General features: G+C 38.1%; 4 protein-coding genes across 4 annotated transcripts; 3 read left to right on the top strand and 1 right to left on the bottom strand.

The window, feature by feature from the left end:
* Nucleotides 1-1,374: 1,374 nt before the first annotated feature.
* LOC137738392 (universal stress protein PHOS32-like) lies at nucleotides 1,375-3,178 on the top strand. The gene is made up of 4 exons (XM_068478027.1): nucleotides 1,375-1,618; nucleotides 1,926-2,032; nucleotides 2,180-2,298; nucleotides 2,887-3,178. The coding sequence occupies exons 1-4, from the start codon at nucleotides 1,444-1,446 to the stop codon at nucleotides 2,978-2,980; spliced, it is 495 nt and encodes a 164-aa protein (XP_068334128.1). The 5' UTR covers nucleotides 1,375-1,443; the 3' UTR covers nucleotides 2,981-3,178.
* Nucleotides 3,179-3,897: 719 nt separating this feature from the next.
* On the top strand, nucleotides 3,898-5,116 carry LOC137736199 (pectinesterase inhibitor 10-like). The gene has a single exon (XM_068475521.1). It carries the CDS (start codon nucleotides 3,898-3,900, stop codon nucleotides 4,756-4,758), a length of 861 nt encoding a protein of 286 aa, XP_068331622.1. The 3' UTR covers nucleotides 4,759-5,116.
* Nucleotides 5,117-6,781: 1,665 nt separating this feature from the next.
* On the top strand, nucleotides 6,782-10,090 carry LOC137738291 (uncharacterized). Its single transcript, XM_068477928.1, has 7 exons — nucleotides 6,782-6,886; nucleotides 7,685-8,073; nucleotides 8,351-8,843; nucleotides 8,947-9,047; nucleotides 9,124-9,210; nucleotides 9,308-9,435; nucleotides 9,544-10,090. The coding sequence occupies exons 2-7, from the start codon at nucleotides 7,720-7,722 to the stop codon at nucleotides 9,686-9,688; spliced, it is 1,308 nt and encodes a 435-aa protein (XP_068334029.1). The 5' UTR covers nucleotides 6,782-6,886; nucleotides 7,685-7,719; the 3' UTR covers nucleotides 9,689-10,090.
* A 256-nt stretch (nucleotides 10,091-10,346) lies between these two features.
* LOC137737205 (ubiquitin-conjugating enzyme E2 32) lies at nucleotides 10,347-12,501 on the bottom strand. Its single transcript, XM_068476616.1, has 5 exons — nucleotides 12,293-12,501; nucleotides 11,902-12,033; nucleotides 11,721-11,805; nucleotides 11,148-11,311; nucleotides 10,347-11,059 (listed from the first exon to the last, which is right to left on the bottom strand). Exons 1-5 carry the CDS (start codon nucleotides 12,401-12,403, stop codon nucleotides 10,628-10,630), a joined length of 924 nt encoding a protein of 307 aa, XP_068332717.1. The 5' UTR covers nucleotides 12,404-12,501; the 3' UTR covers nucleotides 10,347-10,627.
* Between the last annotated feature and the right edge of the window lie 1,175 nt (nucleotides 12,502-13,676).

The raw sequence follows: 13,676 nt of genomic DNA, 5'->3' as shown, positions 1-13,676 counted from the left end.
TTAAATGAACGGTTCAGACTTAAACACATGAAACTTGAAGCACATGGCCATAAGGTTCCTTACTGCTCTTGCTTTTCTCATATTCTTGTAGTAAGTAGCTTGAAAAACCGAAAACAAATTAACAAATAGCAAGAAACCATGTTGATGCGTTCATATTTACAGGCTTAGATAAACCACAACACATCATGATTAATTAATAATGATATGAATTGATTGTATGTACATGATAAATAATGAATAATGCGTTATAAGATTTTTTTACATTTATTAGATTTGCGGATCACATCTTTCACATAAAGTAAAAGAACGAGATGCAAATAATTAGACATTATTTATTAATCATAATATGGATCGTTTACGTTTCTCACACGAAATAAATGAACAACATGCAAGCAATTTTGCCTATTATGATTTGAGAAGCGATTTTTCTGAACCATTTTCTCCCTTTATACATTCAATTATAATTCCGTACGTTAAATTGAATAACTTAAAAGAGAATTAAATGACAAGTCTAAACAATTGAGGATTCAGGAATAGGTTTCTTTCCCTCCTATTCTCATCCATTTTCCTCTCATTCTCTCACAATTTGCCTTTTGTCTTATTATCTTTATAAAAAATCAATATAAAATAGTGACGTGGTTTAATCATAATCGTTCAAGTAGGATGAAAAAGAAGAAGAGATATTAGAAAAAGAGAGAATCCTCCTTCGTTTTACAAACAATGGTTATTATTTATTAACAAAGGAAATTTAGAATATTAAATGCTCTAGAACACTATGAAAATCCCCGGGTTGCAGTCTTTGTTTTGAATCTCAACCTTGTTAAAAAAATGGAATTTTAACGAAAAGTTCATAATACTGTTCACTTTAACGAAAAATTACATTTTTACACTAAAAATATCAATCATAGTATTATTCACTTTACCCTTTATTTTATCTTTATTGTTAAAACTCAAAGTTTTTAAATCATTTTTATTAGTTTTTCTTGTAAAAAAAAAGCCGGAATCAAGCCTTCCATTTGAAACTCATTAAAGCAAACGACATGTCGTTTCAGTTACGCGCGTTTTGGGGCGAAACACGCGCGTTTTGGGGCGAAACACTCGCGATCCCCAACACAGTGACACATAACCATTTGAACTTATCAACTGTCATTACTCAATCGTGTCTTATTCTCATAATTCGAAGCAAAGACAAACAATATCACTTCCCCAAAACATCCACCGTCCGATGCCTCTTCCCAATTCTCGGAGCTCCACACAGAGAACCATCCAACGGCTAGCATAAACTACAAGTGGAGCCATCACATCGTTACACGTACCCGAGTTCCCTCAAGGTGGTCATTGCATAGAGACTAGAGAGCTCTTCTTTCTCAGGACTCCGAACTTTCGGTGTTGTTTCTGACCAGCTTTCCAGAGAGAGAGAGAGAGAGAGAGAGAGAGAGAGAGATGGAAGACAGGAGAGTAGGAGTGGCAATGGATTTCTCGCCGGGCAGCAGGGCAGCCCTGAAATGGGCTGTCGAGAACGTTGCCCGGAAAGGCGATCACCTTATCCTGGTGGTGGTCCGGCCTGAAGAGTACTACGAGCAGGGCGAGATGCAGCTCTGGGGCGTCACCGGTTCACGTACGCCTCCCCCTCTCGCCTTCTCTCTCTATAAATTTATTTATAGATCAAGATTTAAACTTTCTCTCTTGCTTTTGTCATTTGATTTTTATTTTTGGGTTTTGTTTGTAATGAGTGTGACTCAATTTTCAGCACTGATTAAAAAAAAACTGAAAAATACATAAAACTATGGTGGTCTCTGATCAAGACCTTTTGTTTCAAGTTTGGAAAATTTGCGTTTAGTTTTTAAATTCGATTTGTGGGTTTTGTTTGAGATTATGAGTGCATGCATGGTGATTAGTTGATAAATCGATGGACTTGTTTGCAGCTTTGATTCCTGTGAAGGAGTTTTCTGATCCCAACGTTATGAAGAAGTATGGAGTGAACCCTGACGCTGAAACCATCGACATCGCCAACGGTGCGACGCAGAAAGAGGTTAGAGTATAGAAATTGATTTCTTTTAATTATTATTAATCTTGAAGAATCATACAAATTAAGCTATGTTTTGATGATATGATTAAAAAAAATTGATAACTAATAAGTGGTGTGATAATTAATAATTATTGGGCTGGATTGGAGCAGGTTACCGTGGTGATGAAGATCTACTGGGGCGATGCCCGTGAGAAGATTCTTGACGCTATTGACAAGACCCCCTTGAGCTTCCTTGTTATTGGAAGCAGAGGCCTTGGCAAGATTCAGAGGTACATATTCATATACATTGTAATTCATAGCATGTTTTCGATTTTAATTTGAAATGAATTGCACCGTGCAAAAGTTGCAGTTAACTTGATAGTTTAATGAACAGAGAAGCTGTGTCACTAGTACTACGGTTTAGTAAGTGGGAGGTTATAGGTTAGACTCCCTGAATAACAATCGAGTTTGATACCAATTTATTATGTTGGCCAATTGTGTGGCATAATTCAAATTTTCCACCCCTTTGGTGTAAAATAGCTTTGTGTATTAAAATGGACAGAGGAATTGTAAGTTTAGGGGTGGTTTTTGAAATTTTTTTATGATACGTCTCCTAAATTTACAAGTTAACTGGCTAAAAACAGACTTAGAATTTCTGTTTGTGTTTTGGGATTTTTGTGTACATGTGGCGGAGTTGGTTGAGGATGTCATTCTTTTCCATGGGAAATTATTCAAACTTTTTTAAGAATCTGCTTTTAAAACAATTTGAGCAACCCCAAACCAGCTAACTAAGGAATCCCCTTTAGTTGACTGTATGTATCTTTGGATTCAATGTTTAGGATTATGATTGGATTTCGACGTGCTTGTTGTTTTCGCAGGGTTATAATGGGCAGTGTCAGCATCCATATCGTAAATAATGCTTCGTGCCCAGTTACTGTCGTCAAGAGTCACTATGAGTCTCATGACAACTAAATCCTTTGTCCTCAATGCCTGCTCGGTAAATAAGTAGAATGCTTCAATTGCTTCCTTTCCTTTCCTGCAAGCCTTTTGGTTTGCACAAGATTTAGTTTTTATCTGAATAAGATCTAGTTAACTTATGGTTTCAGCTGTTTGTTGCTGTATGTTGGAGTTGGACAAATTTGATGTACGTATACGGGTACATTATATGCATTTGCTACCGTATATAATGTGAATTCAAGTTGTAGTCCAAGATGTTGATTTTCTTCCCAGAATTCAAGGTCTGATTAACTAAAGTTTCTCAGGTTCAGCAATCTACATCCAGTAAAATTAACAGGATAGTGGTTTTGACACCTTTTTTTTTTTTTTTTTTTTTTTTTGTGATTTTTTTTATATTTATCTATGCACACCAAACTGAATATCTTTTTATTTTAGTTGAAGAGCTTAAGCTAGTTGACCTTGTGTTTAGCTCAAGTGGTGAAGAACAAGGAAAAGTAAAGGGTTAGGGTTAGGGTTAGGATTAGGATCGGCCAGGGTTCGGGGTAGTATATTAGGGTTAGGGTCGGCCAGGTTCGATTCCCTTCAATGTAACAACAAAAAGGAGCTTAAGCTCTTCTTTTATAAGGTATGCAGTGCACAAAATAGCCGAGTAGAGAGAGAGAGAGAGAGAGAGAGAGAGAGAGAGAGAGAGAGAGAGAGCATCCACCTATTATGGGAGATTGAATTCTAGTCCCCTGATTTGAAAGCCAAAACTGTGAATACAAATAATGTGTTAAGTTAAATTCCATTGATAGCCAAACAATCCGCAAACTAAGGCATTATTCACCAAACACACACAGTGGTTATTATCTTGTTTCAAAAGCCTCCCATTCTTTCATTTTCTTCTCTTCTAGTTCCTTCCACCAACCCTGCAAACAAATTCAGAAACAACAATGGATCCAAGGTGCTATACTCAAACGCCTCTCATCATCTTATTCTTCTTCATTTTCGGCTTTAACTCCGCGCAAGCTGTATGCAAGCCCCGGGATTTGAAACTGAGGTACCTAACTATTCTCTCTCCATCACCAAGTTCTCCTAACTCGCAGGCTTCCGTGCCTCCTAGTAAGCCACATCCGGGTCAAGTCTTCCCTTCGTCGCGGCCAGCAGGCCCTCCACCAACCCGTAGTCCTACTCCGGCCCCAACTCCCTCCCCAAACCCTCCTTCACAGCCTCCACAAGCATCACCCCCTGCTGGCAATTCAATTTCTCCATCTTCCTCCTCATCCTTTCTTCGCCGTTCTTCTGACAGCCCACGCGGAAACCTCTTTGCGCAGCCTTTTGTTCTTAACACGGCCTCATCATCAACCCCACCTAACCCGGCGATCCAAGAACTATGCAAAAACACCGACTACCCTGATCTTTGCATCTTATCCCTGACCCCTTTCCAACCACCCAAGGTTGACCCCGTATCCGCTCTTGGGATGACAATCAAGGCTTGCACCGCACACGCCCAGATGTCTCTAGCCGCAGCCTCAAAACTTGTGACGATGCCTAACACTGCACGTGGAACGATTGCTGCGCTCAGTGATTGCAAGGACTTGTACTCTGATGCCTTGGACGGCCTTCAGAGCGCCATTGATGCAATCCAGAGCCACGACATTGGCACGATTAATAGCATGCTTAGCGGGGTGGTGACCGATGCTGTGACGTGTGGGGATGGGTTTGAAGGAGAGCAATCTCCGCTGGGTGATTACGATGACAAACTTCGTAAAATGGCCAGCAATTGCCTTGCCATTGCTTCCTTGATCAAGTGATGATCAATTGATCATGATCTCTCTCTCTCTCTCTCTCTCTCGCTCTCTCTCTCTCTCTCTCTCTCTATATATATATATATATATATCTTCAGTTCCTTCCCATTTGTTTTGTGCTGTTTCTTGTTGTACAAGAAAAACATTACATAGCTAGCAAATTGATAAGAGTAGAGATGTAGGAATATATAAATTAAAGCTTACATTTTTGTACCGTAGCATGTATTATTTGTCTTTATTTTTTGAGAAGCATTACACCTAGCCTATAGGATTTACTTGTATATATGCTATTATGCAAATTCACTTTAATCTGTATCACATTCGTTTGGGGGTAGGGATTTGAAACTTGAAAGAATGTGTTTGAATATGGGATCTCAAACCAAAGGATTTGGAGTATTTAAATTTTGTGGTTGATGTTTCATGAGATTTTAATAATATTAATCAGTTCATTGAATCCACATATATTTGATTATTTAAGGATATAAATTTTGAAGAAAACTATTTTTAGCACTCTTAAAAAGGTCTATTACGATTGTACACCTCTCTTATTAGAAAAGTAGGGAGTGATGTTCGTAGAGCAAGTGAAAAAAAGGGAGAGTTGTACTTTTGAGAAGGAGGTGGATTGTGTGCCCTCTCATTTCCATACTTTCTCCGTGTCTTTCTGTTTGTGTGATCACGATTAAGCTACGACAACATTTTATATTCCGATTACTTTTTGTTTTATTATTTCTATAAAAAAATAATATAAAATATTGATGTGGCTTAATCGTGAGCTTTTCGTTAAGGTTCCCATCTGTCTATCTACATCTTCTTCTTTTTTTGTTGATATTCGATAATAAGGGAGGAGGAACTGTATGAAAGATCTGGGATGCTCACATAAGAATATTTAACCATTTGAGTTATAAGCTCCTTACAAGAAATATTAATGTTATAAACACGAACAAAAATTGTCCTTTTGAAAATAGGCAATTGAGACACAAAATTAAAAAAATAAATTATTTACAAGAAAACTTCTTCATGAACAAGGCTAAATAATATAAAAAAAATGGAAACAGCTAGTCTGTAGCTTTGATTCGAGAAATATTCAAAACTAATATTAACTATGGAAAATTGGATTCTAAGTTGAACGCACAAGACACGCATGAGTTAACTAACTTACGTATGTCGAAATTTACAAAAACTAGTACGTTTTTCTGTGTCTAATCAAGGTAAGCAGTGCTTTGGCTTTGAACCGTCAAGGTCAATATCTTGCATGACATCAAAGTTGAAGAAGCATTATCATTTAGTATTATGGTCTAGTGATATTTTTCTTTACTTATAAATAAATAATTTTAAGTTTAAATTTCGTAAATAACGAGTTTGTCACTAATTCATACCCCACCCCATTTTGTGTGTGTATATATATATATACCGTATAAATTTTTTTAAAAAATTCATACCCCACCTCATGTATTGAGCTTGACCGCTTGAGCCATATTCCCAAGGCTACGACTGGTTTCGTACACCAATTAAAAAGAAGGCGCTACCCATATATTTTTTCGTTCCTTCTTACACATGTTCCGTTAATTTTTATGTTTTGATTTTGATTATTTTATTTGATCTGATAATTAAAAATTAAAAAATATTACATTTTTATGTTTTGATTTTTTAATTTACTTAATTTGATGATTAAAAATTAAAAAAATCTATAAAATATAAAAAAAAGGTGCGGACAAAAACACCTAATAAAAAACAACTGCATAAAAAGCTGTGCTAAGTATACGAAGAAGAAAAAAAATAAAATAAAAAAAAATTTAACAAAAGCTATCAATACTGTTTATTTTAACGAAAAATCATATTTTTGCATTAAAAATTTAATTCTGATACTATTTATTTTATCTTTATCGTTACAACTCAAAACTTTTAAACCATTTTCATTATTTTTTTTTTTAAAAAAAAAGGAAAGAAAAATAATCCACTTTCATGCTTTACCAAATCAAGACCATTCTCAAAATGCCATAATCCCACTACTCTCTCACTCTCACTCACTGCATTTACTTCTCCAACCTTTCGTTTCCATTTCCCCCCGTTAGGGTTAGGGTTTCTCCTGGCTCTTCCATCACTGTGCTTCCGCCTGCTCCCTGACTTCTTCAAGGTAAGTATGTGCTTTTGACTTCGCTTTTTTAATTTCCAGTTTCCGCATTTTTCTTTTCTTTTATTTTCTTGTTCTCTGTTTGTTTCCACGGAAAATCTGAAATACCAACTCAGGATTCAAGAAAAGAAGCCAAAATGTTGGGAGGCACTTTCTTGTTTTTTCTTTTGTTAGTTTTATGGTGAATTAGAGTACTGGACGTTAGTGGGGCCTTAATTTTCTGTTTGGTTGCTCAGAAAATAGGAAATAGGTGAAAGGAGGAAAATGTACTCCAACTGGTTTGTTCTTACAGTTAATGTTGTCTCCAAAAACTAAAAAAATCCATAGGGAGACCAAGGCAATGAAAATCTTTAAGCTTCAGTTTGGACCGTTTGGTGCTGTTTTTCTATTTCTGGTATACTAATCAGTATCACTGGTGTATTCATCCGTTTGGGAGTGCTTCTGTAGGGCTCATAAGCGTTTTTGGTAGAAGTGATTTTATTAGAAATACATTAAATTTATAAAAAAAATCGAGAGCCTCGTGATTAAGCACGTGGAAAAAGTGCTTCAATGACCTAGAAGCACGTTTAAGTTTTTATGACAAACATAGTCAAACACTTTTAGTCCTCTAAGAAGCAGTCCCAGACATGCCCTAGGGGACTTGGTTTCTTTCATGCAACTTGCTGGCGCTATTAGATTCATAGGCTCATCGTGATTTAGTTCTTACTGAGGGACTTGGTATTATAATCTTCAGGTTCACTGTGGGGTTTGTAAAATAATCAAATTGTGTTGATCTTCCACCCCTTGTTTTCTGAATGTTAGGTATCATAAAAAGAACTGCAACTGTTTCGGCATAGATGGAAAGCTTCGGTGGTGCTGGGTTTTCGCCTGGAGGTTGCATTGTCAGGAAGAAGAGGAGTATCGTATCACATAAACCTCGGTTAAATCCACCGACATTTTCACTCAGCTATAATATCCCTATTGGCAAAGGAACCATTGATGGGAATCAGAATAATAAGAAGAAAATAGTGCATCCTGATGGATTGGGAAGTAAGAACAACCCGAAGAAGTTAAAGCTTAAGTTTGGAGGTGTTACTCGTACACTCAACACCAAGTATATAGCAGATGTTGGCAATGGTGTTGGCTCGTCTGCTGCTAAATCTTCAAGCTCTTTAGATGCCTTCACACCCCAACTGAATCCCCTTGCTCAGGTACCTCACCCTGATTCTCGTTACTATTGCAATTGTTGTCTCATTTTGTACGACCTGTACGGTGGAATTTATTTGTCACCCTGTATGATTTTTCCAATGATTATTCTTTTAATTCTGTGTAATCACAACTGTAATGACCAGGAAATCTTTGAAAAGTTTCTAGTTCAGTGGTTGCTATTTGGTTTCAAAAGTTACCCCCATTTTTATGGAAAGATTTGTTTGATTTGTTCATGATTACATTATAACAATGCCGTGTATCATAACATTATTGATGCAGGATGATGCAGGTGGAGGTGGGGTCAATGAGCCAGTTCGGAAAAGCAAGCGGGCTCCTAAGAGAAGCGCCTTGGATGCTGGATTTAATGAAGATGACGATGAAGATGAAGAAATCCGATTCCTTGGAAGACTAAGTGCATCTAAGGTTGCTCGTTCAGAGAGAATTCAAATGGACGTTCACTTTCATGGAGATGATGGCGGAGGGTATAAGCCATCAAGGCTAGGAACAGCTAGTAAATATAGGTCAAGATCAGAAAAAATGCACGAGGATAAAGACTATTTGGGAGAAGACGATGAAGAAGAATTAACATCTGATGATGAACCTGAACCAAATGGGAAGAAGCTGAAAACAGGATCTCTTAGTCTACTTCTAGAAGGGCGGAAAGAATCAACCCTCACTACACGTAACCGGGCCTTCCAGCCTGGAAAAGATATTTTACCTGGTTCAGGTTTTCTTGACATTGCAAGTGATTTGCTTTCTGTCCCATCTAAAAGTGCGCATATTCTTTCCGTGTCTGTTGCATAATTCTGATTATATTCATATGCACACCCGTACTGAACTTGTTTTCAGTTTTTCTGTTGGCTGGTTGACCACAGGCAAGAAGGATAAACTGTCTGAAGTGGAACGGCAATTAAAGAAAGCTGAGGCTGCACAGAGACGGAAAGTGAAGTTAGAGAATGCAGCTAGGGAAGCTGAGGTTTGGCCTTTATATCACGCTTTATAATATTAACTCAGGTGGAAAATGTAGAAACAGTCTCACCTCTAATTTTTAGGCTGGGGCAATCAGAAGAATACTGGGTCAAGATTCCAAGAAGAAGAAGGAAGAAAAACTGAAGCAGCAAAGGGACGAATTGAATAAGGTCTTTGAGAGATTATTAAACATTTTTCAGTCTTCTTCCTTTTTCTTGTGGCCCTTCGCATTTATTCTCATGCAGTATTAACTATAATATTATGCAGGGGAGGACCGGCTGTCCTGTCACACTGGCACCAAACACTGTCCGATGGGTTGTCGGTCCTAATGGAACCACCGTTACATTTTCTGATGATATTGGTCTGCCTAGTATTTTCAGTCCAGTGCCTTGCAGGTACAGCATTTGCTTTCTTCTTTACCAGCCCCAGTTCTCTGTTTTTAATCTTGCGTTTTCTTCTTGAGATTGACAAATTTTATAACTTAGATGGTTTGTTTTATTTAGCTATCCTCCCCCACGCGAAAAATGTGCGGGTCCAAATTGCACGAATGCATACAAGTATCGGGATTCCAAGTCGAAGCTTCCCCTGTGCAGTCTCCAGTGTTACAGGGCAATACACGAAAAGATGCAGCCTCTAATTACCTGCTGATACCATCTCCTCCTGCACATCATCTTGAACCAACTAATATGTTCGATATAGGTTGCTAGAAGCTGGACAACGGATAACTCATCATTTTGAAGTCATGCACCCTGAAACCGGTCATGGAATGGCGTAGTGGCATCGTCACTTTCCAATTTATTTTCTGATCACTAATGTTGTTAGAATAGGAAATTATGCTGCAAGTATAACTAAGTAGAATAGTTAGTTATATGAAAGAACAGATGCTTCGGTGCTACGATGAGAGATCACATTGTTCGATCCCGTGTTTTCCCGTCTCAATCGAAAAGTTTCTGTTTATGGAGAAGTTGTTGACTTGGGATGGAATATTTCACTGCTTAATGAGCAGGTTGAATTCAAGATGGAAAAACTTACGGCTTATGCTAATTTTGGCGCGAGGGGAACATGTTTGAATAAGACCATTCTTAGTGCATGGATAATGAATTAAAATTAGAGTAATGACAAGCATCCATCTTTTTCTTCTTCGCATCTTTATTTTTGGTCATCTAATTGAATATCAAACGAAAACAACGCATATGAATAAACTAAAGTGCATAAGAGGAGGTAAACGGGGTATCTTTATTTCTGGCCATCTGATTGAATATCAAACGAAAACAACGCATATGAATAAACTAAAGTGCATAAGAGGAGGAAAACAGGGGGTCTTTATTTCTGGCTATCAAATTGAGAATCAAACCGACACATTTATATACGCACATAACGATTTGTTGACATGGAAAATGTTTCTGGGATGACAAAGCTCACGAATGCAAAACATTTTACGTTTAATTACAACTGTGTACATTTTAGATGATCATAATGGATCACAAACACTTCAAATATATGTAGAACTTTAAACAGATGTCTTTTAACTACCATATAAGATATACGCATATTCTGTTACAAAGGCAGCTCGAATCGTTACTAAATCTATGATCCGTCCATGAAAACAGCACCGTGTCCGCCGGATTTCATAAACTTCTTAAATAGAAGAACCATGATTGCGATGGTAAGTCCAACAGCAGCCCATGTGAACAAGCGATCGTCAGCTGGTTTGTGTACTTTAACTTCTGGCCTTTGTAGCAGCTGACTTGATCCAGTGGAAGGAGCTTCATTCACCGCCCTCGCTGCTACAGGGGCAGGGTTAGCATTCAGAGGGGCTTCCTGAACTTCTTCGACAATCCTGTCTCCTGTTGTTGGGTTTGCAGGCCCTTCCCCAGCAGTTTCCTCAGCGGGTGTGGATCCAGCGCTTGCGGAACTCTCCTGAACATTGCCTTCCTTGTTTGAAGGATGCTCTTCCGAAGCCTGGGAGGGGCTCAATTGAGGAACAGGGGGTGCCTTGCTCAGCATATATTCATGAATCTGTGAAATTAATATTACCCATTAGCAAGTTTCTGCCATGAGATCTTCAATTGTGTAATTGCAACGAAACTTTCAGCGGATATTTTACCTCGTCCATTAACTTCTGGCGTTCATCAGTGCCATATCTTGGGGCTGCTGCACGAGATTTGATAGCCAGGGCACGCCTTTCTTCCTTCTTATATTCCAGTGAACCTAACGCACCATTTGGGTTGGTAGGCATGAATGCAATAAGTGCAACTAAAGCAGTCCGCACTGCCAAGAGACACAGTACATTAGCAAGATGAGCATAAAATGTCAATCACCGAGGAATCAACTCAAATTTCAGTTGTGTTTCACATCACATCAGCACACAGACTGTGTTCTCAATACCGCTTAAAATGTCAATAATTGAATAGACACACATGAAGAATACAAATGGGAAAAGTCCAAAACACGGAACACCATAGTGATATGGTCATCGGACTATGCAAGTCCAGTTCCAACTCCATTTCAAGCCAACCATGATTTAGTGGCGTATCTATACAATGTTACGAGTTTGTTTTGGTCTAAGCAATTGGATGCAGCTTAGAAAAAGCATATTGGAACATTTTATAGCTCTTGAGACATTTTCTCTGCATAACCATACACTAGCACACACAATCTAAGAAAGAGTGGAATTTACCGCTCCATGATGGCTGCCAGTGCTCGGGATGATGATTCGATATGCTCAAGCAAATCTTGGTTTGGGTTTCGAAGCGACCATTTGGCTGCAAGTGAAGTAAACAAGTCAACACATCATGACAGAAAATACTAATCCAACCAGCAAACAAGCCCATTAACCTCAAAAATGCACAACACATTACCGTCAGCAACATGAATGAAGGGGGTTTGAACGGGTACTCCGCCGGCAACTGAATCCGCCCATGGTAAATTCCACCTTCGAATTCGGTGTCACTAGGGCCTCTGATTGCAAATTGCCAGTCAAATATATTCTCCTGCAAACAAACGCTAATCAGCTAAATAGCATCTAGTCCAAACAATATCCCCAATTTCAAAATATCCCTAAAATTGAAACCCAATTGAAATTTAGAAAGAGAAAAAAGGAAACAAAAATCAAAATTCAGCTCGAGCCCCCAATATTTAAAATCAAAATTCGGGTATCAAATTCAAATCTCACCAACAAAGTGAATTAAACAGAAAAAACTACAAGATCAATAATCTGAATTTGCAAAATCATCGGGAAAAGTAAGAAACCTCGAGGGGGAGGCTCATGAAATCATCGGAGGGTTTGGATTGCATCTCCTTAACCTCCTGCAAAATCCGCTTCACCGCCGGGTTCTTCCGGTTGTACTTGTCCTCCGCCATCGCCGTCCGGTCCGATCCGCACCGATCCGATCCGATCCGATCCGATCCACTGCCTCCACCGCCACCACCACCACCTCTCCCGGTTGAATTAAATGAACAAATTATATACGGAATACAAATACGAAGCGGAGAGGAAAGAGAGAACCGGGCGGTGTTTACACGATATTTGTTGGGTCTATGCCACGTCGACTGCTGCATGATTTCTGAGGTGTCAGAATATGATTGGGGGTCGTGGTTGTTAGGTATATTGGGCCTTAATCTTTACTGGGCCTTAATCCATGTCAAAAGCCTGCTTATGAATAGGTCCAGTCTTATTCTCATTTGAGCTCCTAATCCATGTTTAGGTTATTTATCTTCTGAAAAGAAATAGTTTAATTAGCTTAAGAAAAGTTTGTGCTCTACTTACAAACATGGCATTAGAAACTTGGGCCAGTTTTGAAGTTTCTTACTTTAGAGGCCAATGTAGGAGGCTGGGCTCTGTATTTAGGCCGATTGGTTCGTAATTATTAGTTGTCGCGATTTAATTCATATAATATATTGATTTTGAAATTTATGGATGATGATTTTATTTGATCAACTTTTTATGAAGCAATTGTGAGGCTTGTTCGTATGTCACACACGTTTTACTTTTGTAAAAAAATTGATAAAATTAAACTATTGTTTTTAAATAGCAACAATCTGTAAACTAAAATTGAAATTTTCTCCAAATTATAAAGGAAAATTTTATTGATTGCTTACTATAACGTAGGTCTTTAAGTTGCTTGCCGGCCATGGTCAGCAGTTGCACCAGCGACTAATCGTCAGCGCAAATCGGTCGCTGTTGCTCTCATCTCGGACCCGACAAGGCACTGTTGCCAGCCAACGACAGATGAAATATACAAACGCTAATCATCCAACTTGTGTCAGATGTTGCTCTCAGAGCCTCCTTAGTTATTTCCGTTAAGACCATCTCTAATGGTTGAGTTAAAAGTCAAATTTTTTAGCCCGAAAAATTTAGCTTTTAGCCCAGAAATAGTTTTTCTGCTCCAATCGTTTTAGCCTGAGATTATTAAAGAATGAACTTAGGCTATTTTTTTTGTTAGATTAAATTTAAAAAAAAAATAAATATGTAGACTATCGTAAATTAATTTTATGAACATTTTAATCTAAAAAAATTTAAATTCCGATAAATATTGGGTGGAGTCCACTCCGATTTCTGGGCTAAATTTTGGGGGGAATTTGACATTGGTTTAGCATTTAGCCCAAAATTTCTCCTTGGGTTGGAGTGGGTTTG

The sequence above is a fragment of the Pyrus communis genome, chromosome 6 (genome assembly GCF_963583255.1).
Source record: "Pyrus communis chromosome 6, drPyrComm1.1, whole genome shotgun sequence".
Lineage (NCBI taxonomy): Eukaryota > Viridiplantae > Streptophyta > Magnoliopsida > Rosales > Rosaceae > Pyrus > Pyrus communis.
The sequence above is the reverse complement of the archived record's forward strand: the minus strand, read 5'-3'. Positions and strand labels throughout refer to the sequence as shown.

What these genes read in the sequence shown, in the direction of transcription:
- LOC137737205 (XM_068476616.1), bottom strand. Translation starts at nt 12,403, where the DNA reads ATGGCGGAGGACAAGTACAACCGGAAGAACCCGGCGGTGAAGCGGATT. An exon ending in CTTCATTCATGTTGCTGACG is followed by an intron (nt 11,806 to 11,901) that starts GTAATGTGTTGT and finishes CTTCACTTGCAG; the next exon opens with CCAAATGGTCGCTTCGAAAC. An exon ending in GCCAGAAGTTAATGGACGAG is followed by an intron (nt 11,060 to 11,147) that starts GTAAAATATCCG and finishes TTAATTTCACAG; the next exon opens with ATTCATGAATATATGCTGAG.
- LOC137738291 (XM_068477928.1), top strand. Translation starts at nt 7,720, where the DNA reads ATGGAAAGCTTCGGTGGTGCTGGGTTTTCGCCTGGAGGTTGCATTGTC. An exon ending in AACTGAATCCCCTTGCTCAG is followed by an intron (nt 8,074 to 8,350) that starts GTACCTCACCCT and finishes TTATTGATGCAG; the next exon opens with GATGATGCAGGTGGAGGTGG. An exon ending in GCTTTCTGTCCCATCTAAAA is followed by an intron (nt 8,844 to 8,946) that starts GTGCGCATATTC and finishes GGTTGACCACAG; the next exon opens with GCAAGAAGGATAAACTGTCT.
- LOC137738392 (XM_068478027.1), top strand. Translation starts at nt 1,444, where the DNA reads ATGGAAGACAGGAGAGTAGGAGTGGCAATGGATTTCTCGCCGGGCAGC. An exon ending in ACGGTGCGACGCAGAAAGAG is followed by an intron (nt 2,033 to 2,179) that starts GTTAGAGTATAG and finishes GGATTGGAGCAG; the next exon opens with GTTACCGTGGTGATGAAGAT. An exon ending in GGCCTTGGCAAGATTCAGAG is followed by an intron (nt 2,299 to 2,886) that starts GTACATATTCAT and finishes TTGTTTTCGCAG; the next exon opens with GGTTATAATGGGCAGTGTCA.
- LOC137736199 (XM_068475521.1), top strand. Translation starts at nt 3,898, where the DNA reads ATGGATCCAAGGTGCTATACTCAAACGCCTCTCATCATCTTATTCTTC.